The 14,630-nt window shown below is 40.0% G+C and overlaps 1 protein-coding gene across 1 annotated transcript; it reads left to right on the forward strand.

Annotated features, from left to right (window-relative positions):
- The first annotated feature begins 241 nt into the window (after positions 1 to 241).
- Positions 242 to 10,824, forward strand: LOC104454718 (phenylcoumaran benzylic ether reductase Pyrc5-like). The gene is made up of 6 exons (XM_039312747.1): positions 242 to 503; positions 3,139 to 3,150; positions 8,720 to 8,862; positions 9,623 to 9,860; positions 10,298 to 10,501; positions 10,588 to 10,824. Exons 1-6 carry the CDS (start codon positions 242 to 244, stop codon positions 10,752 to 10,754), a joined length of 1,026 nt encoding a protein of 341 aa, XP_039168681.1. The 3' UTR covers positions 10,755 to 10,824.
- Positions 10,825 to 14,630: the final 3,806 nt, after the last annotated feature.

Here is a 14,630-nt window from a genome sequence, read left to right on the forward strand (position 1 = left end):
TTGGTCGACACAATAATCAATTTTCTCGATCAAATTTAGACAACTTTTGGTAAGTCGAGTTGTTATTTCAAAAAATTTCACGTCATGTACTCATTCTCCACCGTAAATTTCTTCCGCCTTTCGTTGTCCACTTTTGTGTGCACTCATTTTCTGAGTGAAGGATGATGGTGGTGGGAAAGTCAATTCACCGAAAAGACAATTATGCCCTTTTGGAATAAAAATAAAATGACGATTCATCTCGATGCGTGCCACCGGGCAACAACAGTTGCAGCACGAGACAAAGCAAGTTCGCCGGGAAGAACCGCGCCTCCGCCGTAATAGAACCCTCCGAGATGGCGAGAAGAGCAAAGTGCTGGTGATCGGAGGCACTAGATACACCGGAAAGTTCGTCGTGAAGGTGAGTGCTAAGTCCGGTCACCCTACCTTCGCTCTCGTGAGGGAGTCCGCTCTCTCCGACCCCACCAAGGCTGAAATGGTCGAAGATTTCAATAGCTCAAGCATCAGTATATTCCCGGTGAGTAGTTATTCCCATGCGGTTGCGTTCGTTCGCCGTTCTGAGAAATGTTTTTATCAGTAGGATCGAAGTTGATTTTTATATCTATCTCTCACTTGATCGAGCTGATGGAGTCACGTTACGATATGGCATTGTTCTTTCCCTTCTCTGATATTTTGTCTTTGTGCATGGTTGAAATCAGAAATCACGTTCCTCTCCTCTTTCAAATGCCTAACGAAATTTCAGCTTTGCATGATGATGTGAACGTGCACATTTTCAGAAAAAATCTTGTGGAAACTTCGATATGCTTTAGCTGTTTCTGAGACAGCTACACCTACGTGGCTGCGCTTTGCTGTGTAGACAAATCTTGTGGATCGTTGCCGACTTCATTGATCGTTTGTCCATGCTCTTAGTTATTTGATTCTCAGGGAGACATATACAATCAAGAGAGTCTATTGTGATTAAGCAAGTAGATGTGATAATCTCTGTCGTGGGGTGAGCACAAGTTTAGGACCAAGACATGATCGTTGCTGCTATTAAAGCAGCTGGGAATATCAAGGTGGTGTTGTACCTAGTAATTTCATTTCAAGTTATTATTGTTGGCTTAGCATTTGACTAATGGGTGTTAGCTTGATTCTTGTCTTTCTGGTTTAGGTGCATCGCAATCTCCTTGCGAGCTTTGATTTAATGAAATGGGATGGATGGACTTATCTATATGTAGACTTCAACTTCTTTCTTTTTAAAATGGTCATAACCTCGTGTAGAAGTCATCAGTGAAATTCAAGAGTAGGGTTTGGCCCACGTAATGATGGTGGACGTTCCTAGAATTTATTCTGACATGACAAAATCTTCAATTTCTGAAATCGGACTCAAATTCATGGTTAATTTCCATTCGGCGCGTTTTTAGCATAACCTAGACCACCGAGTAATTTTCAGAGATTTTTGGTGAAAAATACCCGTGGTCGATTTTCTTCGAGTCACAATGAACCCACTCGACACAATGACGACTCTAGATTGTCGTGAAAATCTCGATGATTCAAATACGGACATAGGGTACCAAAACGATAGTAAAATCAAACTAGTGCCGGTCGATGAGAATTTTGCAATTTAGTGGGATCACCCACGTTTAACCACTCATCTCAGTCGAACCGACCTATCTCTGATCTCTAATCGATTCATATCTATGTCGTAATGATCTCGGCAGATGAGCAGTATCAAGTAGTCGATTCTTGGTTGAATTCTCAAGTCTATTGCATTAAAATTCCTTAATGGCTTCCCTGGATAGTCTAGTTATCTCGAGAGTGATCAGCTGAGAACAGCCCTATAGGCACGTCAATGAAATGTTCGATTTATTCAGTAGAAAACAGGACTGAAAATCTGGGATGTCACACCTCCGCCGTGTGCTGCCTAGCCATCCACCTCCAACCCGCTGTCCCGCATGTTGAGCCCATCCCCTAAGCCTCCTCAGGCCAAGTCGAGCTCCTGTCCAGCTGCCTGAGCCATCTCCACTACCTTTCAACCACCGTTGATCATCGCCATCACCCACTGCAGCCGTCCACCAGCCACCTTGGCCTTTCTAGCTCAGCCCGTCACCCAACTCAGCCTTTCAACCCAACAACCAAAAGCTAAGACCAACAAACCTCCATGGGCTTCGAGGCCCATTTAGGATCGCTTCCGGGCCTCGTAATGTGCCGCCGCTTCGGAGTTTGTTGCCCGTCTCCGCTTTGCCATCATCGTGGACTCATCGGATTTCAAAACCGGTGAGTTTACTCACAAAACTTTGTTTAGAGAGTTAATTATGCTTAAGGGTTGATTAGTTTAAGCTAAGTATGGTTTAGGTGGTTCATTAGAATGGTTTAGCGATTTAATTACTCGTTATTGCATGTTAGTTGGTTAGATCAGCTTAATTAGCAACTAGCTAGGTTGTATTATATATCTAGATAGGTTCAGAAATTTTCCGAGCCCTTTTCGATATTTAGTCAGGTTTTTCTGACCTAAGTCTCTATTTATGACATTTATTTGTATTTATTTAATTAATTTTAGTATTTATTTATTTATTAATTTTCAAAAATTATACCGGGATAGTCGGTGACTGGAATTTCGTGCCGATTGCAATGGTATGCTTGGTTTATTTAATTGAATGCTAGATTGTGCAAATTGAGTGAAAATTATAATTTTGGGTATTTATTCCTAAATTAGGTAATTTCAATATTTAATTTGGAAAATACCAAGCATCGATTTACAGCGCCAAAAATGTGTTTATGGACTATTTTAATTAGTAGGAATTTCTAAAAGAAAGATATTGAAATTTTGGCACATGCCAACCGTGTATCCACGCACGATTATTCGATCGAGTATTTTCAATGTCGTGATTTATCAGCTTAAGTAAGCCAAGATCATTTTATCAACTTGAATGAGCACGATCTATATATATATATACATCAGCCTATGATCATTTTATCAACTTGAGTGAGCACGATCAATATATCTATATCAACTTGAGTGAGCTAAGATCATTTTATCAGCTTGAGTGAGCACGATCTATATATATTTATCAGCTTAAGCGAGCTATATATATATCAACTTGAGTGAATGTGAACTATGACCATATATTGCAACTGTTGTGAGTAGTGATGGTATCAGAGGATTGATATATGGTATTGAATTGATAGATAGTAATGTTGGTTTGGAATTGAGCTAATTGACTAGTTGATTGATGATTCAATATGAATTGAGTGGATTTGTTGAGATCATGAACTGTACTGACTTGCAGGAAGGAACTGTGGCGAGGTAAGTCCGCTATCTTGTGTGTGTATAAACAGCTTTTAGGTGTATTTCCTTCCTAGTCGGAGTTTAGAGGGTAAACTTGTTGAGACATCGTCTCACCCCATCGTGGACTAATATTTACAGGTCCTTAGATGGTTGTTCCACCTGAGCGCTTTCGCCAGTCGAAGAGGGTCACCGAATAGATCTCTTAGATTCCCTTTCCTGGGAGCCAAGGAGACTAGGTCTACGAACTCGTGAGATCCATTGTCTTGGATGATGCAGGTCTATTCGGAAGGTACCATATCAATTTAGATCATGGTATCGTTCCGGGCGAGATGGACCTAGAGAAGGTCTCCTATTGGAATCTGAGATTCTTATGTCGGTGCTAGAGATCATTTTTGGCAAGTGTACGGTTGACTCTCCTGGTGGTTCAGTGGTAGACCCGAGTTCCCCGGAGCTAGAGACCCTGGAGCCTTCGGTTAGGATTCGAACGCCTAAAGGACTAGTAGTTCTTTCATGTTTGGTAGGCGTGTGAATATAAACTAATGTTGTATATAACTGAGTTTGCAGTGTATATAAAAGTGTGTTGTGATTTTCAAAATTATGGCCCTGCTTTTCTATCACATCTTCGTATTGTCAGGGGATTTATTTATTCGCTTCCGCATATACATTAAAATAAATGGGTTGGCGACGTGTTCTAGGATGTCGCAATTTAATCGACCACCAAGGGATGGGCACACATTCAAGGATCGAGATGTGACATAGCTCATTCCCATTCTATACCCTTTTTTTTTAAAGTTGAATTGGTATAGATGTCAAAGGTTTAACAACTTTATACTAATCACTTCATATATGGACACTCGTAATGCTGCTTTTTTCTCACATAGAGGTTATGAATTACAAAAATAGTAATCTTGTATTGCCTAATTAATTAAAGAAGGGTAATCTTGTTATCAATCCTCCCAAGAAAAAGACTTCATTGAACCTCGAAGCAATAGAATGGTGACTATGGAGCTCTATGATATCATGCTACCATATGGATGTAGAGTAGCTCATTGCCATTTTATACCCATTTTTAAGAAAAATTGAATTGGCATAGATGTCAAAGGTTTTTAACAACTTTCTACTAATCACTCCATATATGGACACTCGTAATGCTGCTTTTTTCTCACATAGAGGTTATGAATTACAAACATAGTAATCTTGTATTGGCCAATTAATTAAAGAAGGGTAATCTTGTGATCAACTCTCCCAAGAAAAATAATTCATTAAACCTCGAAACAATAGCATGGCGGGCTATCAAGCTCTAGGATATCATGCTACCATTTGGATGTAGAGTAGCTCATTGGCCATTTTATACCCTTTTTTTAAAAATAATCGAATTGGTATAGATGTCAAAGGTTTAATAACTTTCTACTAATCACTCCATATATGGACACTCGTTATGCTGCTTTTTTCTCACATAGAGGTTATGAATTACAAATATAGTAATCTTGTATTGCCCAATTAATTAAAGAAGGGTAATCTTGTGATCAACCCTTTCAAGAAAAAGAATTCATTGAACCTCGAAACAATAGCATGGCGGCTATCAAGCTCTATGATATCATGCTACCATATGGATGTAGAGTAGCTCATTGCCCATTTTATACCCCTGTTTTTTTCATATGATAAAAGTCAACGTAAAAAAAGTAGTTTGGACTAGTTCCTCATCAATTACAATTACTTAAATTCATAGCACCATCAAAATTAAATTTTCTTGTTTGTTTGCTAAGTTAACTATTTTATTTCTCCAGAATTTAAATAATCACTTAAATGAAACAAAATCGTTATCTTCCATCTATTTTCCCACTTTCCATGTACCCTTTTTCTAGTAAAGGATAACCTCAACAAGAAAAATTATTTCAATGATAAGACGATTACACCCTTCTAGAATCATCCAATGACACTCCATCCCATCATGAAGATAAGAACCCCCGCCTTTTAGCTCTCTCTCTCTCTCTCTCTCTCTCTCTCTCTCTCTCTCTCTCTCTCTCTCTCTCTCTCCAAATACAGCAAAGTCACGTCAGAGACCGATCAAGTTCGCCGGAAAACACCACGCCCGCTGTGAAAAAACCCTCCAAGATGGCAGAGATGAGCAGAGTCTTGGTGACCGGTGGCGCCGGATACATCGGAAAGTTCATCGTGAAAGCATGTGCAAAGTCCGGTCACCCTACCTTTGTTCTTGAGACGGAGTCCACCCTCTCCAACCCCGCCAACGCCGAAATCATCAAAGGTTTCAAGAGCTTAGGCGTGAACCTAGTCCATGTGAGTAGTTATTCTCATGTGATTCCGTTAGTTTCCCACGTTCGGTGCTGCTTCGAGGAATTCAAGCATCCCTTGCCATTTGATCTTGCTCGGAATTCTGAGAAATGTCTTTAATTTTAGGGAGAACCCGGAGACACAATTCACCATGGCCAAACGCAATCCAGGATCAATTTCTCCCCCGTTACTAAATCAACTTAAAATCTCTTAGCCCCCAGCAACAACCAGCAATGTATAGCCTCACAATATGCAAATATAACGCCGAAATAATAAGTAGACAAAGCAAATAACGACACCAAGGATTTAACGTGGAAAACCCAATGCGGGAAAAACCACGGACCGCCCAAAAACATTCACTAATCACCAAGAATATCAAGATACACAAAGTATTCTTCTCTAGTCACACACTAGAGCCTCAATATCAACATTACAATCATCTTTTTCTCACCACATAGGTAGACAAACAAGTTGGGAGTAAGAAAACCTTAACCGCAACTAGAGAATTCGGGGATGGTTCTCGACGAATAAAAACCATCAACTTGTAGCCCTCGGTCTCACGAACAACATACTGAAATTTGAGCCGATTCAGTCAATATTTGGCTTTCGAATCAAAGCCGCAAAGTTGCAGCCCTCTTCCTTTCTTCTCTTCTCCCTTGCTTGCAGTTTTCTATTTCTCTCTCCTCTCTTTTCTTTTTCGACGGATGCACACCTCCACGCACGACACTCCACTTCTTTTTGTTTTGTTTTGTGTTGTTTCCTTTTTTTATTTAATGCTGGCTGGGCCTCACATGAAGGTGGACCCAGCCAACAAATCTCCCCCTCCACCTCATGTTGGAAGGTTCGTCATGCCCGCTTTTCTTCTACAAGCGTCAAGCTTCACCACGGGCAAGGCTTTGGTCATCATGTCGGACTTATTGTTGTCAGTATGAACTTTCTCAAGTAGGAAGAGCTTCTCTTCTAGCTTTTCTCAGATCCAATGATACTTCACATCAACATGCTTCGATCTTGAATGAAACACCAGATTCTTGCTAAGGTGGATGGCACTCATGCTATCGCAATATAGAACAAACTTCTCTTGCTTCAAGCCCAACTCTTGTAGGAATTTTTACATCCACAAAAGTTCTTTACCTACACCGGTAATAGCAATATACTCCGCTTCAGTTGTAGACAAAGTGGTACATTTTTGCAATATCGATTGCCATGAAACAGCTACCCCTGCAAAGATTATTATAAAATCCGATGTGGATTTTTGGGAATCAACATCACCGGCATAGTCCACATCCGAGTAGCCACTCAACTCAGGCTTTACATTTCCATAACACAAGCAAAGTGTAGAAGTGCCTCTAAGATATCTCAGAATCCATTTACCAGCGATCCAATGCTCCTTACCTGGATTAGAGAGAAATCTACTCACAACACCAACTGCATGAGCAATATTGGGTTTTGTACAAACCATGGCGTACATCAAACTACCCACGGCCGATGCATAAAGAATTTTCATCATCTCAACCTTCTCTTTCTCACTTGAAGGACACTCTTTACTACTTAGCTTGAAATGGCCTGCAAGTAGAGTACTCACCGGTTTACATGTGCTCATGTTGAATCTTTCAAGTACCTTCTCAATATACTTATCTTGAGATAACCACAATTTCTTATTCTTCCTGTCACGAGTAATTCTCATGCCTAAGATTTGCTTAGCCGGGCCTAGGTCTTTCATTGCAAAAGCTTTACTCAACTCATTTTTCAAGCTCTTGATTTTCTTGACATAATGCCCAACAATCAACATATCATCCACATAAAGTAGGAGAATAACAAAATAATTATCTGAGAATCTTTTCATAAAGACACAAGAATCGGAGTTTGTCTTACCGTATCCTTGTTCTTTCATGAATGATTCAAACTTCATACACAAGAATTGGGGACACAATTCACCACGGCCAAATGCAATCCAAGATCAATTTCTCCCCGATACTAAATCAACTTAAAATCTCTTAGCCCCCAGCAACAACCAGCAATGTATAGCCTCACAATATGCAAATATAACGCCGAAATAATAAGTAAATAAAGCAAATAATGACACCGAGGATTTAACATGGAAAACCCAATGCGGGAAAAACCACGGACCGCCCAAAAACATCCACTAATCACCAAGAATAGCAGGATACACAAAGTATTCTTCTCTAGTCACATACTAGAGGCTCAACATCAACATTACAATCATCTTTTTCTCACCACATAGGTAGACAAACAAGTTGGGAGCAAGAATACCTTAACCGCAACTGGAGAATTCGGGGATGGTTCTCGACGAACAAAAACCACCAACTTGTAGCCCTCGGTCTCACGAACAATATACTGAAATTTGAGCCGATTCCATCAATATTTGGCCTTCAAATCAAAGCCGCAAAATTGCAGCCTTCTTCCTTTCTTCTCTTCTCCCTTGCTTGCAGTTTTCTGTTTCTCTCTCCTCTCTTTTCTTTTTCGACGGATGCACACCTCCACGCAAAACACTCCACTTCTTTATGTTTTGTTTTGTTTTTTTTTTTTTTATTTAATGCTAACTGGGCCTCACATGAAGGTGGACCCAGCCAACATTTAATCAGTAGTATCAGAGTCAATTTTCATCTTAATCTTTCACAAGATCGAGTTGATGGAGTCACGTTACAATTCAGCGTGCTTTTTCTCTTCTCTGATATTTCGGCCTCGTAAGTTGGCGAAACCGTAAACAATCTCCCTCTCGTTTTTCACACTAATTGACGAATCTCCTCAGCTTCGCATGCTGAGACGAACGAGTGCATTTTTCGACGAGTCTTATGAAAATTTCCATATGTTTCGTACTGTGTAGATGAATTTTTATTCAGAAGTACATGTCGCTGATCTGTAATTCAGATGTCATTGCAAATACCTTGTCGTAGCCTTTCAAAAGATTGGTAGGTAATGCATGGACAAGAATTCTGTGGGTAGCGGCTTCTTTTTATAAAAAAATATATATGTATTTCTCACAACAGTTTTTCTCGTCTGGTGAAGGTATTGGAGTCTTATCTTCATTAGATTTCGTATTTCTCCTTTTTCATAGTCTTCCTACTGGCCAAAATTAGATCGGTTGATGGTTGCTGACTTTATTGATTGTTTGTCCATGTTCTTGGTTATTTGATTCTCAAGGAGACATATACGATCAAAAGAGTCTATTGAGTGCGATTAAGCAGGTTGATGTGGTAATCTCTACTGTGGGGATAGCACAGCTAGAAGACCAAGAAAGGATTGTTGTAGCCATCAAAGCAGCCGGGGCATATCAAGGTTGTGCTGTGTCTAGTAATTTCATTTCGAGTTATTATTCTTTGTTTAGCATTTGATTGACGATATACGTTGGTGTTAGTTGTTAGCTTAAGTATGTTCTTCTAGTATGAGTGCATCACGTTCTTGTTGTGGGCTCTGCTTTGATGAAATGGGGTGGATTCACTTTTTATTTGTAGAGAATTCACTTCTTTCCTTTTTAAATGGTCATGACTTTGTGTAGAAGTCGTCGGTGAAATTTGAGGCTAACTATGTCAAATTCAAGTACCGGACAATGCCGGCTTCACTGTGGTTATGTTTTTTCGTCAAGGTCATCGAAAAAGTCAAAAGGTTTTAAAAACTCAATATGGATTACCGTCGTGTACCCTGCTCTTTGATCGATAATGAGAAACATGAACTACTTAATCCTTCAAGTGCGTTTTTGTTCTATTTCTACGTTGAGGAACCAAAAAAAAAAACCAAAGAGAAAGTTTCCCGGAGCGTTACCAAACAACACCTTAATTGCTAGTCTTGATTCACTTACAATAATTTTTACTCTGTTATAGTCACATATTGAAAAAAAAAATGAAATATAGTCTCATATAAGTTTGTTTTTATTGTTGCTCTGTTAGATTCACATATTGAAGAAAAAAGTGAAATTCAGTCTCATATAAGTTTGGTTTGTCTTTTAGCCATAACTCATGTAAATTTGTTGGATGAGGGGAATGCACTCTAGTTTTTTGTTGATTTCTAATAAAAATGTCTCTTCTGAATCAATTATTTTCTATTTAGAGATTCTTGCCTTCAGATTTTGGAAATGATGCGGATCGTAACGATGCTGTGGAACCAGCAAAAACTGGATATGCTATCAAGGCCAAGATTCGCTGCCTTGTTGAGGCTGAGGGAATCCCTTATACATTTGTGGCTTCTAACTCTTTTGGAAATTTCCACCTTCGGACATTGTCACAGCTCGGGGCTACAGCTCCCCCTAGAGATAAAGTTGTCATCTTCGGAGATGGAAATGCAAAAAGTAAGAAGCAATTCGTTGAAATGCGTATTCTAATTAGTTAAGTTTTTTTTTTGTTGTACATTAACAACGAATTAATTACAGTAGTGATCAAAGTGAGAGGCGATTCATGAAGCTTGACAATTTTAAGGTAACGTCCTTGTCTAGAGATAATGGGGCTCTTACATCCATTAGTCTTCAATTTTAGAGACTAATATATGATATGATTCTGTTGTGGTTTATCTTGGCATAATACCACCTAGCGGGCAGATCATGAAGGTTCTCTTTATGTATTTGTTTGGGAAAAGAACATATGATTGCATTTGTCTGCATGTTGTCTAATGAATCAGTTTGATGAGATCATTCTTCTTCAAAGTGAGCCGAAAGTAACCCTAGGAAGATAGATGACTCTGTGATTTATTTATTAGCGAAATTGTAACACTCTCCCCGTCAATATGCAGCGGTGTTAAACAATGAGGATGCCATCGGCACCTATACCATCAAAGCTGTGGATGACCCAAGGACCTTAAACAAAATTTTGTATATCAAACCTCCTGCCAACACCTACTCGATGAATGAGCTCGTGTCTTTGTGGGAGAGAAAGATCGGCAAGACCCTAGAGAGGGTGTATGTTCCAAAGGAGCATGTTCTGAAGAACATTCAAGGTTAGGGATGCATTTCTATTGGATTTAAGTGCCTGAAATCCTCTCTATTCTCTCTGACATTTAAAGCTTGTCCGATCATATTGCAGAGGCGGTGGCTCCGCGCAACCTGTTCTTGGCATTATACCATTCTATCTTCGTGAAAGGAGACCAAACGAACTTCGAGATTGAGCCATCATTCGGAGTGGAAGCTTCGGCGCTCTACCCCGATGTCAAATACATGACTGTGGATCAATGCCTCGATCAATTTGTTTGATTATCGAAACCGAACATGCTAATAAATTTCTCACATCTCCGTGCAGTAATAAATAATATAGGATGCTGCTTCACAGGATCCTAGTGTGAAATGTCGCTTCTGCTGATCATCACATGGCTTGTACAACCCATTAGTCTGAGGACACACTATAAAGTATGAACGTTCAATGTGGCGCGTCTCTGCACTGCTCGGAGAAGTTGCTTCTGTTTTGGAGTTTGATATGGGTTCATGGGCCAATCCAAGCTAACACCAAGACACGGGTTTCTCTATCTTTGTATGTCATATTATCTTTCACGTCTAAAAGAATAACAAGTTAAAACAAGCGTAAACCGACTGTCAAACTTGTCGCAATTTTGAATTATTGTTAATGTTTTGGGGGGATTCTTAGTGGCTGCGAGGGAACAAACATGTAGAAAAAGAGGCATGCGCGATGAGTCTGGATAAATCTCTAGCCAAATTCTTATTCCAAAACCTGATATACTGTGGATTGTTGTCTAACTAAGCATTCGTTTGGTTCAGTCTTCCTAAACCAATCATAAGTCAGGAATTTCCAATGAAAAACATATTAAGTAACGCATTTTTTGAGAAAGTAACAGTCAACAACATCTGGTTTCGCGCTTTCTCCCCCACCGAGGGGGGAGGGGTTCGAAACCCCACATCCCCATTGCGCGACTCACCCATGGCTGGGTCTGTGGTGGTGGCCCAGTTCACCCCGGGTTTACCCTGCCGGCTGCCGGCTGTTTGGGGGTTCCCGGATCACCCAAAAAAAAAAATCTGTTTTTAACAAGAGAGTTATCATTTTTGAATTTTGTAAAGAACACGCAGCCTATCATAAATCAGAATTGTTGATTTCTTTTCTATCTCAATGGAGGTTTGGTCGACACAATAATCAATTTTCTCAATCAAATTTAGACAACTTTTGGTAAGTCGAGTTGTTATTTCAAAAAATTTCTCGTCATGTACTCATTCTCCACCGTAAATTTCTTCCGCCTTTCGTTGTCCACTTTTGTGTGCACTCATTTTCTGAGCGAAGGATGATGGTGGTGGGAAAGTCAATTCACCGAAAAGACAATTATGCCCTTTTGGAATAAAAATAAAATGACGATTCATCTCGATGCGTGCCACCGGGCAACAAAAGTTGCAGCACGAGACAAAGCAAGTTCGCCGGGAAGAACCGCACCTCCGCCGTAATAGAACCCTCCGAGATGGCCGAGAAGAGCAAAGTGCTGGTGATCGGAGGCACTAGATACACCGGAAAGTTCGTCGTGAAGGTGAGTGCTAAGTCCGGTCACCCTACCTTCGCTCTCGTGAGGGAGTCCGCTCTCTCCGACCCCATCAAGGCTGAAATGGTCGAAGATTTCAATAGCTCAAGCATCAGTATATTCCAGGTGAGTAGTTATTCCCATGCGGTTGCGTTCGTTCGCCGTTCTGAGAAATGTTTTTATCAGTAGGATCGAAGTTGATTTTTATATCTATCTCTCACTTGATCGAGTTGATGGAGTCACGTTACGATATGGCGTTGTTCTTTCCCTTCTCTGATATTTTGTCTTTGTGCATGGTTGAAATCAGAAATCACGTTCCTCTCCTCTTTCAAATGCCTAACGAAATTTCAGCTTTGCATGATGATGTGAACGTGCACATTTCCAGAAAAATCTTGTGGAAACTTCGATATGCTTTAGCTGTTTCTGAGACAGCTATAGCTACGTGGCTGCGCTTTGCTGTGTAGACAAATCTTGCGGATCATTGCCGACTTCATTGATCGTTTGTCCATGCTCTTAGTTATTTGATTCTCAGGGAGACATATACAATCAAGAGAGTCTATTGTGATTAAGCAAGTAGATGTGGTAATCTCTGCCGTGGGGGTGAGCACAAGTGAAGGACCAAGACATGATTGTTGCTGCTATTAAAGCAGCTGGGAATATCAAGGTGGTGTTGTGCCTAGTAATTTCATTTCAAGTTCTTATTGTTGGTTTAGCATTTGACTAATGGGTGTTAGCTTGATTCTTGTCTTAGTGGTTTAGGTGCATCGCGATCTCCTTGCGAGCTTTGCTTTAATGAAATGGGATGGATGGACTTATCTATATGTAGACTTCAACTTCTTTCTTTTTAAAATGGTCATAACCTTGTGTAGAAGTCATCAGTGAAATTCAAGAGTAACTATTTTGAATTCAACTATAGGAGAGCGTGGGAAACATGAACTAGTTAATCCTGGAAATGGTACTTAGTAGTTGTCGCTGCTTTGGGTGGTCGTCAGTCAATGGCGAGTGGAACTCAGCATGCTCACAAAAGGCATTCGTCTTACCTGATATCTTGTTACTTGTGAAAGTGTCCAAGCAAGTAGAATGTCTGCCTATTCTATACTTGACAGAGTTATTTGGCTACTGCTCTATTTCTTCTATTTTTCTTATAGCACTTGGGGTCGACTTTGCTGAATTGCTGAATTTATTGATTCACTTATGATCACTTTCTACTATGTTATACTAACTTATCGAAACAACTCGAATTCAGTCTCATATAAGTTTGTCTTCCTTTTTTCGTGGGAACTCATACATGTTTTTTGGTTAAGGGGAATATGCTCTAAAAAATGTTCTGCTTTCTAACAAAAATGTTTCTTCTGATTTCATTGTGTTTATTTTTAGAGATTCTTGCCATCAAAGTTTGGAAATGACTTGGATCGCGTCCATGCTATGGAGCCAGAAAAAGCTGTTCTTGCCATCAAGGGCAAGATCCCCCGCATTGTCAAGGCCGAGGGAATCCCTTGATAGGGCTAGTAAGAGCACATAAAGAGGGGTGAATAGGTGATCAAAAAAGTTTTTGCAAAACTTAACAGATTAATTCGTCTTTTGAGAATAATAGATTGAAGATGTAAAAGGCTATAAACAGTTATATAAAACTATGAATTAAAATAAAGAGATTAGAGAAATAGAGTCGAAACACAAGGTTTATAGCGGTTCGGCTTAGACCAAGCCTACGTCCACTCTCCCGCACTTACAGCCCACTGGCTGGATTCCGCTAAGAACCAAAAGAGATTTTACAGCCTCACCTCCTTGATTCCATAGTGTAGAAACTCTGCTACACTTCCTCAAGATCTCACAAGTATTTAATCTCTCTTTTGAGTACAATTTGAGCTCAACAATTGAAACAGCAAAGACTAAGGGCTTCAAACTTTGAAATTTTTCTTTCACGCACACACTCAAATAACTTGAGTGTCTTCCTTATATATTCCTCCATGTCTTCATAACCGTTGGCACTTTCCAAAGGAGTTTTTCCAATCTACCCATTGGACAAGCTCAGATCCGCTGCATTCTCTGGTGCGTTGCCGCTGCCTCCAGGAATCACGAGCACTTATAGATTAGGTGTAAGAATGCATATGAATTTGAATAGGTTCGACTCTTTATTATATCAAACTTTAACAAATTTATATTTGGACTATCAGCCCAAATTTTGCATTTACCTCTAATTACCTTTACCCGATTCATGAGGTTATCAATGTATTTTGAGTGACAATCATGTACTCAAGGTAGGCTCACTAATGATTAACAAAAATAATTCAAGAAATGCATTCACTAGTGAAAGCTTTTCAAATATGAGAGGGACTGGCCTCACTCAAAAACATCAAGTCCTCGGTGGCTGAGAGTGAGAGAGAGAGAGAGAGAGAGAGAGATCTTGGTCTTTTGCTAAGTTAATGGGGGGGGTTGCTCTCCATATAATAAAAGGGGAGGTGAAAAGTCAGAGGTGGGGGGATTTTGGAAATGGGAGACAAAATCTTTGATTGTGTGGAAGGATGTCTTGTCCCCATCTTTTGCCTTCTCTCTCTCCCACCACTTTAAGGTTAGTAATGTGTGGGGTGTAGAGAGGGTTGTCCAAGTAGATGCG

Source organism: Eucalyptus grandis, chromosome 5 (genome assembly GCF_016545825.1).
Source record: "Eucalyptus grandis isolate ANBG69807.140 chromosome 5, ASM1654582v1, whole genome shotgun sequence".
In the NCBI taxonomy this organism is placed as follows: domain Eukaryota; kingdom Viridiplantae; phylum Streptophyta; class Magnoliopsida; order Myrtales; family Myrtaceae; genus Eucalyptus; species Eucalyptus grandis.